The 15,038-nt window shown below is 40.5% G+C and overlaps 1 protein-coding gene and 1 pseudogene across 2 annotated transcripts; one reads left to right on the forward strand and one right to left on the reverse strand.

Annotated features, from left to right (window-relative positions):
- Window positions 1–292: 292 nt before the first annotated feature.
- Window positions 293–3,308, forward strand: LOC106568244 (NAD kinase 2, mitochondrial-like; annotated as a pseudogene). Its single transcript, XR_014379950.1, has 9 exons — window positions 293–302; window positions 608–734; window positions 970–1,051; window positions 1,653–1,812; window positions 1,898–2,088; window positions 2,497–2,552; window positions 2,703–2,756; window positions 2,852–2,974; window positions 3,068–3,308. The product of XR_014379950.1 is annotated as an NAD kinase 2, mitochondrial-like (transcript).
- Window positions 3,309–6,629: 3,321 nt separating this feature from the next.
- LOC106568170 (S-phase kinase-associated protein 2) lies at window positions 6,630–12,125 on the reverse strand. Its single transcript, XM_014138260.3, has 10 exons — window positions 11,976–12,125; window positions 11,110–11,354; window positions 10,862–10,973; window positions 10,410–10,553; window positions 8,117–8,251; window positions 7,903–8,001; window positions 7,609–7,736; window positions 7,446–7,497; window positions 7,193–7,300; window positions 6,630–7,092 (listed from the first exon to the last, which is right to left on the reverse strand). The coding sequence occupies exons 1-10, from the start codon at window positions 11,987–11,989 to the stop codon at window positions 6,891–6,893; spliced, it is 1,239 nt and encodes a 412-aa protein (XP_013993735.1). The 5' UTR covers window positions 11,990–12,125; the 3' UTR covers window positions 6,630–6,890.
- Window positions 12,126–15,038: the final 2,913 nt, after the last annotated feature.

The raw sequence follows: 15,038 nt of genomic DNA on the forward strand, positions 1-15,038 counted from the left end.
GCTGGTCATAGACAAATATTCACTGAGGATGTCAGAATCCTTTCTCAATGTTGAGTTTTTTATGCTAATCCTCACCACCAGAGCGCCTGGTTGAAATGACTTTGCTGTGATTTATGTAATTGTGGTCATCTGAGTTTTTGGGCTTGTTACAGCTTGCATTGAAGGGCTCCAGCTACATCAGGCTTCTGGAGAGACACAACATCCACACCTGCAACACATTGTGGAGAGTCTACAGTAAGATAATAGGATTTTATTCAAGGATATTGTTGTGGTGTACTGTCTACAAAAGGTCATGAAGATGTGTAAGTGGCCACATGACTGTTGTGTGTGTGTGTGTGTGTCTCTCTGTGAACCCTCTAGGAAAGAGGTGCGTGTGGTGAAGAGAGGGGAATATGATGAAGAAACAGTGCGATGGGCAGACTCCATTATCTCGGCAGGGGGCAAGTGTACACGTTTTAAGAGTTTGAGAATAATAGCTGATCCTTTACATGGTCACGTTCTTGTTGAGGGGTACAAAACAATTCAAAATAAATTGCGTTCATACTGTTGAAAGTCAGTGCTCAGAGAAGGGTCAACTAATCCATGAATAGGCCCATTTCACCCTGAGACCTTGTTGACATTAGCTCTGACAAACTCCCGTTCCTTTTGTTAGGGGATGGGACTATACTACTTGTTGCCAGTAAGGTTTTCAATAAAGACCAACTGGTTCTTGGGGTTAACACAGACCCTGAAAGGTAAGAACTCACAACAAAATGGGTTAGTGTATATAAAGTGGTGATATGGGTTTGGGCAGGTGGTAAGTTTACTTGACTGGTAAGGTTCTTAGCTAGTTTAGAAGAGACAGGTTGGGGAATTCGTTGTTGTGAATTTCAACATTTTGTTATAGAATGAGAGGAGAAATGACTATCTAGTTTGATGAAAAAAGTGGTCATGTCTTTTTATTTTATTTTTATTTTTTTTTGCATCAAGGTCAGAGGGACATCTGTGCCTTCCTGTGTTACACACATGCCTTCCCTGAGGCACTACAGAAACTCCGCCGTGGTCAGTTCAGGTGGGATTTTACCTTTCACTTCCCTGACCAGAATACTGCTGTTAGGAAGGCTATGTTTATGTGTAAAGAATAGTCTGATCATTTCTTTGCCACACCTCTACAGTTTTGTTTCACATGCCTGGGGTGTATTCACTAGGAGCGAAACAGGGTGGGACCTACCTGAATTTGTCTAATATAAACTCTTGTTTCCATTGCAAAAAGTTTTGGACTAGTGATTATCGTTTAAGGACCAAACGGAGCGGGGATGGACATACCTGAATATGTCCAATAGAAAGTCTTGTTTGCGTTTTCAGTTTAAAGTTAATGGTTTTTGTTGCATAGCGTTTGCAACAGACTAAACCCCTGGTCTTACTACTCTGCCCTCTAGTGTTACTGTTGCTGAACTGTCAAACATGAGTTTCTGATTCCAGGAACAGTAATGTGTATTAATATCATGGCATGTTTCACCACCCCCTCTTCTTTCTCCATATGTTCCTCTCCCTGTCTACTGCATATTCTACTACTTAACTCCTTTGATTAATTTACTTCCCCATCCACCCCTCTCCTATCCACTCCTCCCCCATTCTCACTCCACCCCCCCTCTCCTGTGTACCTCATGCAGGTGGCAGTGGCGGCAGAGGATCCGTCTACACCTGGAGGGCACCGGGATCAAGCCCACCCCAGTAGACCTACATGAACAGCAGCTGAGTCTGGAGCAACCTAACCAGGCACACCGCATCACCCTCATGGAGGCCCAGCACAGTACGGCCCCTCGGACTCCTATGTGTACCTGTATCAGTCTCTGTCTGGGCCCTTGAGACAAATCTAACACTTATTGAATGGACGGTGCACTACTATCACACACACCCATCTCGCTATGCACTCATTGGTGGATTTCTGTCCGTGACTCTTAGGGTGAAGTGTAAATCCTTGAATCCCCATCTCACTCTCTTGCTCAATAGGGCTTCCTACTATGAGATCTCTGTGCACGATGGACCGTGGGAGAAGCAAAGGAGCTCTGGCCTCAGCATCTGCACAGGGACCGGATCTAAAGCATGGTAGACATTTTACATGTACATTTTAGTAATTTAGTAGATGCTCTTATCCAGAGCGACTTAGTTAGTGCATTCATCTTAAGATGGCTACAGGTGTGTGACAACCACATATCACAGTCATCCTAAGTACTTTTCCCCACCTCAATTACATAGTTATCAGCAAAGTCAGTGCTAGTAGGAAAAGACAAGTGAGTGTTCCCTTTTTTTATACATAGCGCCAACACAAGCCTCTATTTATTTTTTGCTGATACTGGTAGAGCCCTGTCAATGCTGCGTCTCATTCATGAAAGTTCTAAAATAATCTAATCTAATCTGACAGCACAGCCTTTAGTGGTCCTCCAGGGCTTGAATGTTAGCTTCATGGAATGTGAGCTTAATGAGAATCATTCTAGTTTGTGTTCTCATCTACAGGTCATACAATATTAACAAACTGGTTGAACAGGCTGTGGAAGATGTCCTACGGATAGGTATGTGGACTCCAACCTTTCCTCATGAACAGCAATGATCATGTGGATTTATTTTCTTGTTAAATCTGTCTGAATGTCTCAATTTCCAGCTGTAATTCCAATCAGTGATTTTGGAGAACCTGTATAGTACACTTATCTTTTTCTCCCCAGGAAAGGCACAAACGGGTCTTGATATTCAACTGAGTCAGGACTTTATTGAGAAAGGTGAGTTCCAAAATATGTACAGCTGAATGTGTTGTATGAATGGATGGATGCTCAAGGAAAATTTGTATACATGAATCTCAACTGTCTTTTGTCAGTGACTGATGAATACGAGTCTCTGGTGTTTGGTCCGGAGGAAGGCAAAATGTTCTTAAGCATCAGAGAGCCCATCGTCAACAGAGTATTCTCCAGCAGTCGCCAAAGAGGTTTTTGGCCAACGGGTCAGTTTATCTACAGTACCCATTAATTTTGTCTTGCAGTGGGGTTTGATATACAAGATCACACTTTAAAGTATTTTTGCTTTTGCTCTTCAGGGTGTGTGTGCGCTCACGGTGCTGGGACGCATGCATGGTGGTGGATGGCGGGACTTCTTTTGAGTTTAACGATGGTGCCATAGCAACAATCACCATTAACGAGGAGGACCAGCTCCGGACTGTGCTCCTTAAACTGACTGACCGGCCAACCATCCTTAGAGCTCACACAAGACCCTCAGCAGCAGTGATCTATAAAGGGAGTTGGGACTCGTCTCTTATTAGGACCTGTGACCTCAAAATAAACTTGTCACATCTGCCATGTTCTACTGTTGAGTTTGCTTAAGCATGATTTAATTTGTTAAATGAGACTAAAGTAATTCTGTCAGGATGCTGTGAGTCGTTTGACCTTGCCTCAGACATTTACAGTTGCTAAACGCTACCCCATCAATCCTCTCCACTTATTGGGATATTAGGCCAAACTGAAGGACAGAGCGAACCCACAGATGGTTGACTTACAGGGATTTTTTCCCTAGAAAAGTATAATTTGAATTGCTGTAAATGGCCTTTTCAGGTGATATGTAGTTTGCCTCCCTGAGTAATGCGTTTACTGCCCAGAGATTTTGCCATGTTTACTTTTACAACCGAGGATGAGGTACATTACATCGTTTCTGTAACACATGACATTACCTTACTGAAGAGGATTTTAAGCATAGTTTGCACTGCCATCAGCTTCGTTTGTAATTATATTAGACGGTAAGTACCAATTCCTATTGGAAAGAATGTTGATAGTGAGTTGACTGCACAAAAGCTTATAGTTGGTATTGGTGGAATAATTGCAATTAGAGGTCGACCGATTAATTGGCATGGCCGATTTTTAAAAAAGTTTTAAGAATAGGTACGGCATTTTTGGACGCCAATTACATTGCAATTCACGAGGAAACTGCGTGGCAGGCTGACCACCTGTTACACAGTGCAGGAAGAAGCCAAGGTAAGTTAGCTAGCATTAAACTTACATTAAAAAAACAATCTTAACATAATCACTAGTTAACTACACATGGTTGATGATATTACTATGTTAACTAGCTTGTCCTGCGTTGCATATAATCAATGCGGTGGCAGTAATTTATCGAATCACAGCCTACTTAAACTTCGCCAAACCGGTGATTTAACAAAAGCGCATTGCCGGAAGAAAAAAAACAATCTTTGCACACGTACCTAACCATAAACATCAATGGCGTTCTTAAAATCAATACACAGAAGTATTTATTTGTAAACCTGCATATTTAGTTAAAATAAATGAATGTTAGCAGGCAATATTAACTAGGGAAATTGTGTCACTTCTCTTGCGTTCAGTGCAAGCAGAGTTGGGGTATATGCATCAGTTTAGGCCGCCTGGCTCGTTGCGAACTAATTTGCCAGAATTGTACATAATTATGACATTGAAGGTTGTGCAATGCAACAGCAATATTTAAACTTAGGGTTGCCACCCGTTCGATAAAATACGGACCGGTTCCGTATTTCACTGAAAGAATAAACGTTTTGTCTTCAAAATGATAGTTTCCGGATTTGACAATATTAATGACCCATGGCTCGTATTTCTGTGTTTATTATAATTAAGTCTGTGATTTGATAGAGAAGCCTGACTGAGCGGTTGTGGGCAGCAGCAGGCTCGTAAGCATTCATTCAAACAGCACTTTACTGCGTTTTGCCAGCAGCTCTTAGCATTGCTTGAGGGACAGCGCTGTTTATGTCTTCAAGCCTGTCAACTCCCGAGATTAGGCTGGTAATACTAAAGTGCCTATAAGAACATCCAATAGTCAAAGGTATATGACACAAATGGAATAGAGAGAAATAGTCGACGCGTCATAATTCCTCAAATTTAACTGGGAATATTGAACCACCAGCTTTCATGTTCTGAGCAAGGATCTTTAATGTTAGCTTTTTTTACATGGCACATATTGCACTTTTACATTCTTCTCCAACGCTGTTTTCGCATTATTTAAACCAAATTGATCAGGTTTCATTATTTATGAGACTAAATAGATTGATGTATTAAGTTAAAATTAGTGTTCATTGTTCATTCAGTATTGTTGTAATTGTCATTACAAATCGGCCTATTAATTGGTATCGGTGTTAATCATAAGCAGTCTACCTAATTACAGTACATTCAATTTTGCTGATTTCAAAAATAAAAATTGCATTATTGAGCAGCTTGGCTTCAACCAGACTAGAGGACAATATGAAACTGAAGGCATTGTATTGCTCCCAACAGGCCAGGGCCTCACCAAAACAGAATGTGCCTGGGCCAATCTGACACTTTAGGAAACAGAGTTAAATATAGTTGGTTCCAGCCTTCACCATGGGGTATTTTGGAAAACATCCTGGAGTTAACAGGAATGGTTATTTATAATTCAGTGTAATAAGATTAATATGCCAAAGGGGGCAATGCAACTAAATCCCTATTGTGATGTGAATTCTTCCATGTTTACTGTATATGGGCTACTTTGTGGTTCCATTTCTACAGCTGAAGTGACATAACTGATGCGTATGCTCCTTATGGTGCCAGGTCCTGAAACTACGACACAGGAGGCATGTCTGATTATTAAATGGTGTGAAAACAAAGATGTCAAATCAACTCATGATCACAACTTTAAATAAAACATTTATTTACATAAAATTGGCAAGTTTCACATTTTAGTATTTAACATAGTAAATCTTATTTTTAAAACGCATGAATAGGAAAAAAAAAAGTTTCTCAAACAAATGTGAGCACGAACAGGAAACATACCAAACATGGCACCGATACATAGCTACTGCCCCTTGTGGCCAAGGCTACCATTTACTACATAGGTGTAGTGCACATTCTCATATCGTACCTAATTTAGGGACAAGATTAAAATGTTAATTTCCACAAAAATGCCAACGGCTCGAGCATATTTTATGTTAGAGCCGCCTCAGCTTTCATTCAGTCAAAACGGATGTAGAGCTGGATTTCAAATGTAATACTGACAGCGTGGCTTCATTGATTTCTTATGGTCTCCTTCAACTTTAAAATACAAAACTAAATAGATCAAGTAAATGGCACCATTGTTAAAACTGGGCCTTAAAATGCAGATTGAATTTGTATTTTATAAAACACTGAAGAGGGAATTCCAAATCATTGCATCATGGAGGGAAATATTTCAACTGCTAATGGTAGAGCACCTATGCATTAGTCTAACAGACCAATCTTCCTAGCAAACCCAGCTTACAGTTGACAGACCTGAACTTAACGTTCCTATATCCAGCTAGTGAAACATTATAGAACGAACCAACATTTTTTTTTGTTTGGCAAGCTTTACTACAGACCTTTTTTCCAACAGATCTGTCTTTGGAATGTTCGAAAGTCAATATATTGGACAGATAAAATCCTGATAACGTATTCTATAAATCAGAATGTATTATTATAGCAAGTAAAAAATAAAGGCATTTCCCTTACGACTACACGCTCAGTCTTCAACATTATCAGGGTTAAAATCTCTAAAACAGGTACCCTTTTAAAATCTTAAGAATTCAGTTGCATGTTATTCAAGTAAGATTACTGTGGAGAAATGCAATCTACCGGCATTTAAAATTCCCACGACTGTGCATATGAAGGCCATGTCCTATTACTGACCTTAGAGTAACTTTGAACCAATACCTGCCATTATAAAAACAAGATAAGTGTTGCCAAAAGCACAAAACAGAAATCTTCATCAGCAGTGAGAACAATTGGTGTCAGTGTACCACAAATTTTGTACGGCTCAAATTAATTTGCAGACACAAAAATTAGCTTACATTCCTTGTATAGAATGACCGCATCAGACAGAAATAGGTTAGTGACAGCGTTAGGAAGGCATTGTGACTAGGACCTGAACACCAGGCGACAGGTCATACCCCACATGGCGCGGTCCCGCCGGGTGGCTTCGGTGGGACGGGCCACGCCCGAGAATGGCAGGGTGTTGATTTGGAGACGGGGCAAACTTTTACTCAGGATTGGCAGGTAAGTGTCCTGGACCAGCCCGTACACCTCTAACGTCTGCAGCTCTGGAAACTTCTCAAAGTCACTGAAATAAACAGGTTTAGTTAGTACTGCACAAATTAAAAAGACAAATTTGCAGCTAAGAAGCATTCCTGTTATCACATTAAAAAATAAGTGTGACTTACGCTAAGGCAGCAGGGTGGATCTGGTAGCAACGGCTCAACGCTAAGTGTCTAAGAGACCGCAGCTGCTGGAGGATGGGGAAACTTGAGGTCGTCATCAGAACACTGTCACTGTAACACAAATACAGTCAGTTATCATAATGAGATGGGATAGAACACAGTAGTTGCGCAGTATCCATGTCAAATCACACAGTCAAAGCAATCATTTGGATCCACAGTTCAGCCCAGGTCAAGACCTGCATTAGGAATTCCTCACCTTAAATCCAGATTTACAAGGTGAGGACATCTCTCCACCAAGTCTTTCAGATCTGAAAAAGAGTCCATTGGTAAGTTTAACTCATCATCGTCAATAGATATATGTAAACATCCAATACAAATATGGGCAAAGGGAAACTGTTCAATGCCACAAGCTTCCTCACCTTTCATAGTAAGGTTCTGTCTGTAGCCACTAAGGTTGAGCTGGGTGATATTGGAGGGGATGTTACTGACAACAGCCTTCACATGATCAGTACTGAAGTCACACCATGACAAGTTCAGCTCTTCAAGCCTTGGTGTAGGAATGGAAAAGGGAAATTTCTGCATTAGTTTACCAATGCACAGATGGTTTAAACAGTGAGTTAAATACATTGATTATGCTGTCATTCAGAAATAGACATAGGACTTCAAAACAGTCAAACAAAACAGAAATACAAATTGACAGACTCCAAGCTTACCGTGAGCAGGATTTGAGCATCTCACCAAGCGAGTCAGGTGAGAAGCCAGAGCAGCCACACAGGTTGAGCCGTACCAGCTCAGTATTCTGGGATAGGGACCTGTAGAGTAACAACGTTAAGAATCATGCCGAATGTTGTCCAAAATGGCTGGTAACATTTACACAACATCATTTGACAGATAATCATTGCAACAGAGCATGTCTTCTTTACTCACTGAATGATCCAGTCAGAGAGCTCCAGTCCCTCCAAGCTTAGATTCTCTAGTCGCCTGCAGCGGGAGATGATGTCTTCTAGAAACAGGGTTGAGACAGTGCAGCTGGAGAGGTCCATGTGCTGGACACGCAGGTGTCTGAAAAAAAATAAAAATGGGACATACAGCACCACAACATAAGTTGTCTGGGTTCACCTTCAACAGTTGGAAAAGAAAGCTCTGTATTCGAGGTCGACCGATTAATCAGAATGGCCGATTAGTTAGGGGCGATTTCAAGTTTTCATAACAATCGGTATTTTTGGACACCGATTTGGCAGATTTTTTTTTTTTATACCTTTGTTTAACTAGGCAAGTCAGTTAAGAACACATTCTTATTTTCAATGACGGCCTAGGAACGGTGGGTTAACTGCCTTGTTCAGGGGCAGAACGACAGATTTTTACCTTGTCAGCTCAGAGATTCAATCTTGCAACCTTACGGTTAACTAGTCCAACGCTCTAACCACCTGCCTTACATTGCACTCCATGAGGAGCCTGCCTGTTATGTGAATGCAGTAAGAAGCCAAGGTAAGTTGCTAGCTAGCATTAAACTTATTTAAAAAAATAATAATTCATAATCACTAGTTAACTACACATGGCTGATGATATTACTAGTTTATCTAGCGTGTCCTGCGTTGCATATAATCGATGCATTCGCGAAAAAGGACTGTCGTTGCTCCAACGTGTACCTAACCATCAATGCCTTTCTTAAAATCAATACACAAGTATATATTTTTAAACCTGCATATTTAGTTAATATTGCCTGCTAACATGAATTTCTTTTTGTTAACTAGGAAAATTGTGTCACTTCTCTTGCAACTGAGTCAGGGTATATGCAGCAGTTTGGGCCGCCTGGCTTGTTGCGAACTGTGAAGACTATTTCTTCCTAACAAAGACAACCAACTTTGCCAAACGGGGGATGATTTAACAAAAGCGCATTTGCGAAAAAAGCACAATCGTTGCACGAATGTACCTAACCATAAACATCAATGCCTTTCTTAAAATCAATGCACAGAAGTATATATTTTTAAACCTGCATATTTAGCTAAAAGAAATCCAGGTTAGCAGGCAATATTAACCAGGTGAAATTGTGTCACTTCTCTTGCGTTCATTGCACGCAGAGTCAGGGTATATGCAACAGTTTGGGCCGCCTGGCTCGTTGCGAACTAATTTGCCAGAATTTTACATAATTATGACATAACATTGAAGGTTGTGCAATGTAACAGGAATATTTACACTTATGGATGCCACCCGTTAGATAAAATACGGAACGGTTCCGTATTTCACTGAAAGAATAAACGTGATAGTTTCCGGATTCGACCATATTAATGACCTAAGGCTCGTATTTCTGTGTGTTATTATGTTATAATTAAGTCTATGATTTGATAGAGCAGTCTGACTGAGCGATGGTAGGCACCAGCACGCTCGTAAGCATTCATTCAAACAGCACTTTCGTGCATTTTGCCAGCAGCTCTTCGCAATGCTTCAAGCATTGCGCTGTTTATGACTTCAAGCCTATCAACTCCCGAGATTGGGCTGGTGTAACCCATGTGAAATGGCTAGCTAGTTAGCGGGGTGCGCGCTAATAGCGGTTCAAACGTCACTCGCTGAGGCTTGGAGTAGTTGTTCCCCTTGCTCTGCATGGATAATGCTGCTTCGAGGGTGGCTGTTGTCGATGTGTTCCTGGTTCAAGCCCAGTTAGGAGTGAGGAGAGGGATGGAAGCTATACTGTTACACTGGCAATACTAAAGTGCCTATTAGAACATCCAATAGTCAAAGGTATATGAAATACAAATCGTATAGAAAGAAATAGTCCTATAATTCCTATAATAACTACAACCTAAAACTTCTTACCTGGGAATATTGAAGACTCATGTTAAAAGGAACCACCAGCTTTCATATGTTCTCATGTTCTGAGCAAGGAACTTAAACGTCAGCTTTCTTACATGGCACATATCACACTTTTACTTTCTTCTCCAACACTTTGTTTTATATAAACGAAATTGAACATGTTTCATTATTTATTTGAGGTTAAATTGATTTTATTGATGTATTATATTAAGTTAAAATAAGTGTTCATTCAGTATTGTTGTAATTGACAATACAAATAAATAAAAATTGGAGGGGGGAAAAAAACGGCCGATTAATCAGTATCGGCTTTTTTTGTCCTCCAATAATCGGCGTTGGGGAAAAAAAATCATAATCGGTCGACCTCTACTCTATATCCCCATAATAGGCATGAGTATGTATGAGAACTCACCGTGTGTGGGTGAAATGTGGTTCTCCAATGCAGGTACGGGGGCAGCGCAGTCCCAGTACTCCAGCCATAAGCACCTGCCCAAGAGCTTGATCCAGCTGGGGGTTCCCTACAAGATCCACACTATGCCACAGAGACTCGTCAAACCTGACAGGCAAAAAGGCATGCATTGACTTAATGACAGGTTTTGTTGACCCATTTGACTGTATTAGGAGATCCGAGTGTGATATCTAATATTTATCATGCAGAAATACTGCAATGTAGTAATACATTTGAGTCATTTAGCAGACGCTCTTATCCAGAGCAACTTACAGTAGTGAGTGCATACATATTTTTTACTTTTTCATACTGGTCCACCGTAGGAATCGAACCCACATTGAAAACACCATGTTTAACCAACTGAGCCCCATGGGACTAAGTACTTTACAAGCATGATTGAATGGTCGCAGACTTACGCCAAGCGATGCCAGCGCTTGCAGACCCGGGACATCCGGAGGAGGTCCTGCAGGGGAAGGCAGGAAAGGATCCCCAACAGTAACTCATCTGGTAGTGTGTCCCAGGACAAGCCTATCATAAAAACATCAATAACTCAAAAAAGTGTGACTTCTCTGAAACATAATTCCAGATATATTTCTACAAGTAGTTAGCAAGTGTTCTTCTGAGCTTATTGTATTCCTTCCAACACATGAAAATCTATACACACCTGAGAACTCCCTCCTTTTCCTTGGTCGCCTGGCAAGTACAAACTGGTTCTCCTCATTCTCTTTGCCCTTGCAGACCACCCGCTGCTTGTGAGGTGGTGACCACCGGTGAATGAGCTCGTGAGGGGTGTTCTCTGTGTCCAGACCGTCTCCGAAGCATTCTCTCTTTTTCCGTTTGCTCTTCTGGGATATGGACAGCATGGATCCCTCCAAATACTCATTCAGGCAGGGCAACTCCTGCAGAGGCCTAGTACAAAAAAGGGGGACAATGAGAATCCTTGTGTGTGTACGCATGTTGTATTACCCGGGATGTAACGACTGATGCCGTTAAACAAAACCTATTTTAATTCCCATCTTTACATGAAGTAACAATTAGCAAGCCAAATTAGGTCATGTTAGTCAGCTACAATGGATGGCCCGCCATAATGTTTCCCAAAAAAATCGCGCCATATCAACAAAGACGCGTTTAAATAGATAGGGATGTATGCAATATAAATACATTAGATAGCGTTCCTACTACCTAGCAATAAAAAAGTGTTTTATTATGTAGAAATTATCGAATGCTGACGTGCTAGCCACCTCCCTGTGTTGGGCGCGCGCGGTTTCGATTGCTCTGTCTGCCAATGCATTTGTGGTATTATTTGCTCGAACAGTACTTGTGTTCTCATCATCGTAATTAAAAATCAATAATTTATATTTTAATTTGAGGCTTACATAGCACGATGAATCTTCCAAATATGACTAGTAAGGATATGTTGGGTAAATTCAAGCTGGAACCATCCGCACTGCACTCTAGAATGCGTCCACCCACACCATGCAATCAATAGCTTAGAAATCAAAAAATGGTTGTGAATTTTTTTAAACATACCCTTCGTGTGACATCTTCCCGGGTATTTGCTGAAATAGGAAACCTAAAAACCCGTGTTAGAAATCAATAAATAAAAAGTAACCAGACAACTGTACTCCTCTGAACCGAAACCAGACTGTTTAAACCTCCCGCGTGATCGCCCGCCCTCAGCTCTGCAGCGTGCTGTGATTGGCTGAAAATCTTCGTGCAAGAGGAAGTGACGCAAACGTCTTCTTGAACAAATATTATTTTAATGTTTGAAGATTCGATTAACTGTCCCGGGTTTCCCCGGTGGTAGGAGTTTGTTCGGGTGAAAATAATGTAATTCGTTTTGGAACACTGGGCTGCCTCCCAGGCGTAAACCAGGTGCCCCGCTCTAGCGGACGGCAAAATCGGCTCAAACCAAAAGTGACGTACTTTATGCACATGGAGTAATGAGTAGGATTCTGTGTTTTCAAATGCAAAAGTGATTGCTTTTGATAAAATTACTTTACCTGCCTTTCCACTGAAAACGAATTTGAAAAGTCGAACATATAATTGTACTGAAAATATATGTATGTTTCTGAACGATGCACCATATTGCCTTGTTGATATCGTTATCGAGCGGCGCAGATTACGGTTCGATTTGAGAAGATCACTCCTCCCATCACCGATTTGCCGTACACGTCACGATCCATACACCGGTCCACCGCATTTCATTTTAATTGAACTACTCATTTTTTTTAATGAGACTGCTAAGGAACAAGAGCTCACGGCGTTCATATCATAGAGATAGATAGAGGACTCTGGTGCCCCAAAGCCTATTTTACATGGACAGCGCCATTGATGACTTGCACCATTTTGAAGTAGCGTAAGTATTTCTGGAAGTAGTCAATTGGGTGGGACTTCCTTTGGGTTAAGGAAGGATCACATAATTACCCCCAGGTCACCAGGAGGGAGCTAACATTCCATAACTGCAGGTGGCAATAAATCGCCAATACACTCCAGACTCCAGAGACTTTTATTGGTTAAAGAGTCTAGCAACAAATGCAGCTACTTTTCAGGCTGCCTTTAGGGAGAATTGACACTGTGCAGCTCCTTTTCAGGCTGCCTTTAGGGCGTATTGACACTGAGGGTTTATATCTATGATTTGTATAGTATTTAATTCTGCAGCAAACGAAAGTAGTAAATACTTTCTTAACACTTTTTTTTCTTAAAACTGCATTGTTGGTTAAGGGCTAAGGGCTTGTTAGCATTTCCTGTAAGTGTAACAGATGTTGATCGTACTCTCCTTGAGTTGTGTTTAGTTTAAAGAAATCATCCCAGCCAGTGGTACCAGTTGAGCGTAATTCATTACCTGTGATTAAATAGGAAACAGCACGTTAGATGTGCAGGATTTAACGATGTTGATGGTAAAATCCCTTGTATCACATTTTCATACTAGGGAGACCTGACGTTCGCGATCTCCCCCTATCTGAAAGCGGTGCCAACCAATATTATTGTCATCAGAATTGAACCAACCAATAAGAGTGCTTGAACATTAAATACACATTTATTTAGAGGGAAGTGGAAACATTTCCAACCCTGTTACATAAGGTCTACCTACACCTGTTGTATTCGGCGCACGTGACAAATAAAATATGATTTGGTTAGCTTTTGATTTGCGAAGCTGTCTTAGCAAAATAAGTCACTCACAGCAATGCACACACACAGGCAGAGAAGCACAAGCGAAGGGGTTGTGCGGCGGGAGAGGGGGACGAAAACGCTATGTCAGGTACAGTAGCAAGGCAAATTGGTGCGGTGACATCATCCCAGCAAAGGCTAAATGTAATCTAGCGACAAATCAAAAAGACAATATCAATTCTCATCAGTGATGTAGTGGTAAAACAATTGGTCGCTAAACTCTGATCGCCGGTCGCGGTGAAAAAAACCGCTTCCTATTCTTTCAATATATTTTTCCTCAAAGGTGGGTAAATTGTTAGGCAAAATACACCACTGAAAATGTGGTTGGCAACAATGGTGGCACAATGCACTTTTTTTTAGCGAAGATACTGTTAACTAACCCAAGATATCTCATTAGCATCGTTTCCAATGGGAGCAAATTAAGTATAGTGGGCAGAACAAGCAACGACGTTTTATCACAGCGGACAATTTAAGGACTCATTATTGTAGTCCGTATAAAAATGTGGGATGGATCTCTCTGTCTGTAAAATGAGAGCTGCATTCTATTATTTATTTACAAAGCAATCTTAGCATTCAAACTCCCTTCATATGTAACTTAATTAAGTTAAGAATCATAAATCAAATTAAATTGTATTTGTCACATGTGCCGAATACCTTACAGTGAAATGCTTACTTACAAGTCCTTAACCAACAATGCAGTTTTTAGAAAATACAATAAAAAAGTAAGAGATAAAAATAACAAATAATTAAAGAGCAGCATAAGATACCAAAAACGTTCTCAGGAATGTATAACACTAGAGATCCCTTCAGTCTCCACAGATTTGGGAAAATCAGCGGTTCTTGTTCTTTTTGCCCCTAATTTGTAGAACATACTGCAGAGTTCATGATTGATTATGGACCTCTTTGTAGTTGAATGTGATTGTTTTTATTAAATATGTTTATTTTGTTATTGTGTGCTGAATTATATTGTTTTATACACGTTAGTGTATGTTTAATTATTCTGTTTTTATTGTAATGTATACAATAGATTTTTAATCTCAATGGCACTCCCTGTTTAAAAAAAGATTCAATTAAATAAATACAAATAAATAAATGAGGTGGGCAGAGCCAACCAAAAGCTAGTGAGACCCTATTGGTGCATTTTAGCATTATTTGCATATTTCCGTTAGGGAACGCCTTCTCTGTGAAGTGCGTGTATGCAATCAAGCAACACCATTTTTTCAAATGGCAAAGGGTCAAGAAAACAAAAATTTGTGCACTCTGTTCATAACATATTTTAGTTTTGTGAATAAAAACATTTCCAGAACTTTGGCCAATTTTCATCTAGCTACATCTTCACACACTGCCTGCCACTGGACGTCCTCTTATCACCATATTTGGTGGTGAGTGAAAGTTCTAAATGGATGGTTCAGATTTATACGT

This window comes from Salmo salar, chromosome 13, assembly GCF_965601325.2.
Source record: "Salmo salar chromosome 13, fSalSal1, whole genome shotgun sequence".
NCBI classification, from domain to species: domain Eukaryota; kingdom Metazoa; phylum Chordata; class Actinopteri; order Salmoniformes; family Salmonidae; genus Salmo; species Salmo salar.

Coding starts and splice junctions, on each gene's coding strand:
- LOC106568170 (XM_014138260.3), bottom strand. Junction 7,498..7,608: donor ACAGAACCTTACTATGAAAG/GTGAGGAAGCTT, acceptor ACTCTTTTTCAG/ATCTGAAAGACTTGGTGGAG. Junction 7,301..7,445: donor CTTGTAAATCTGGATTTAAG/GTGAGGAATTCC, acceptor TTTGTGTTACAG/TGACAGTGTTCTGATGACGA.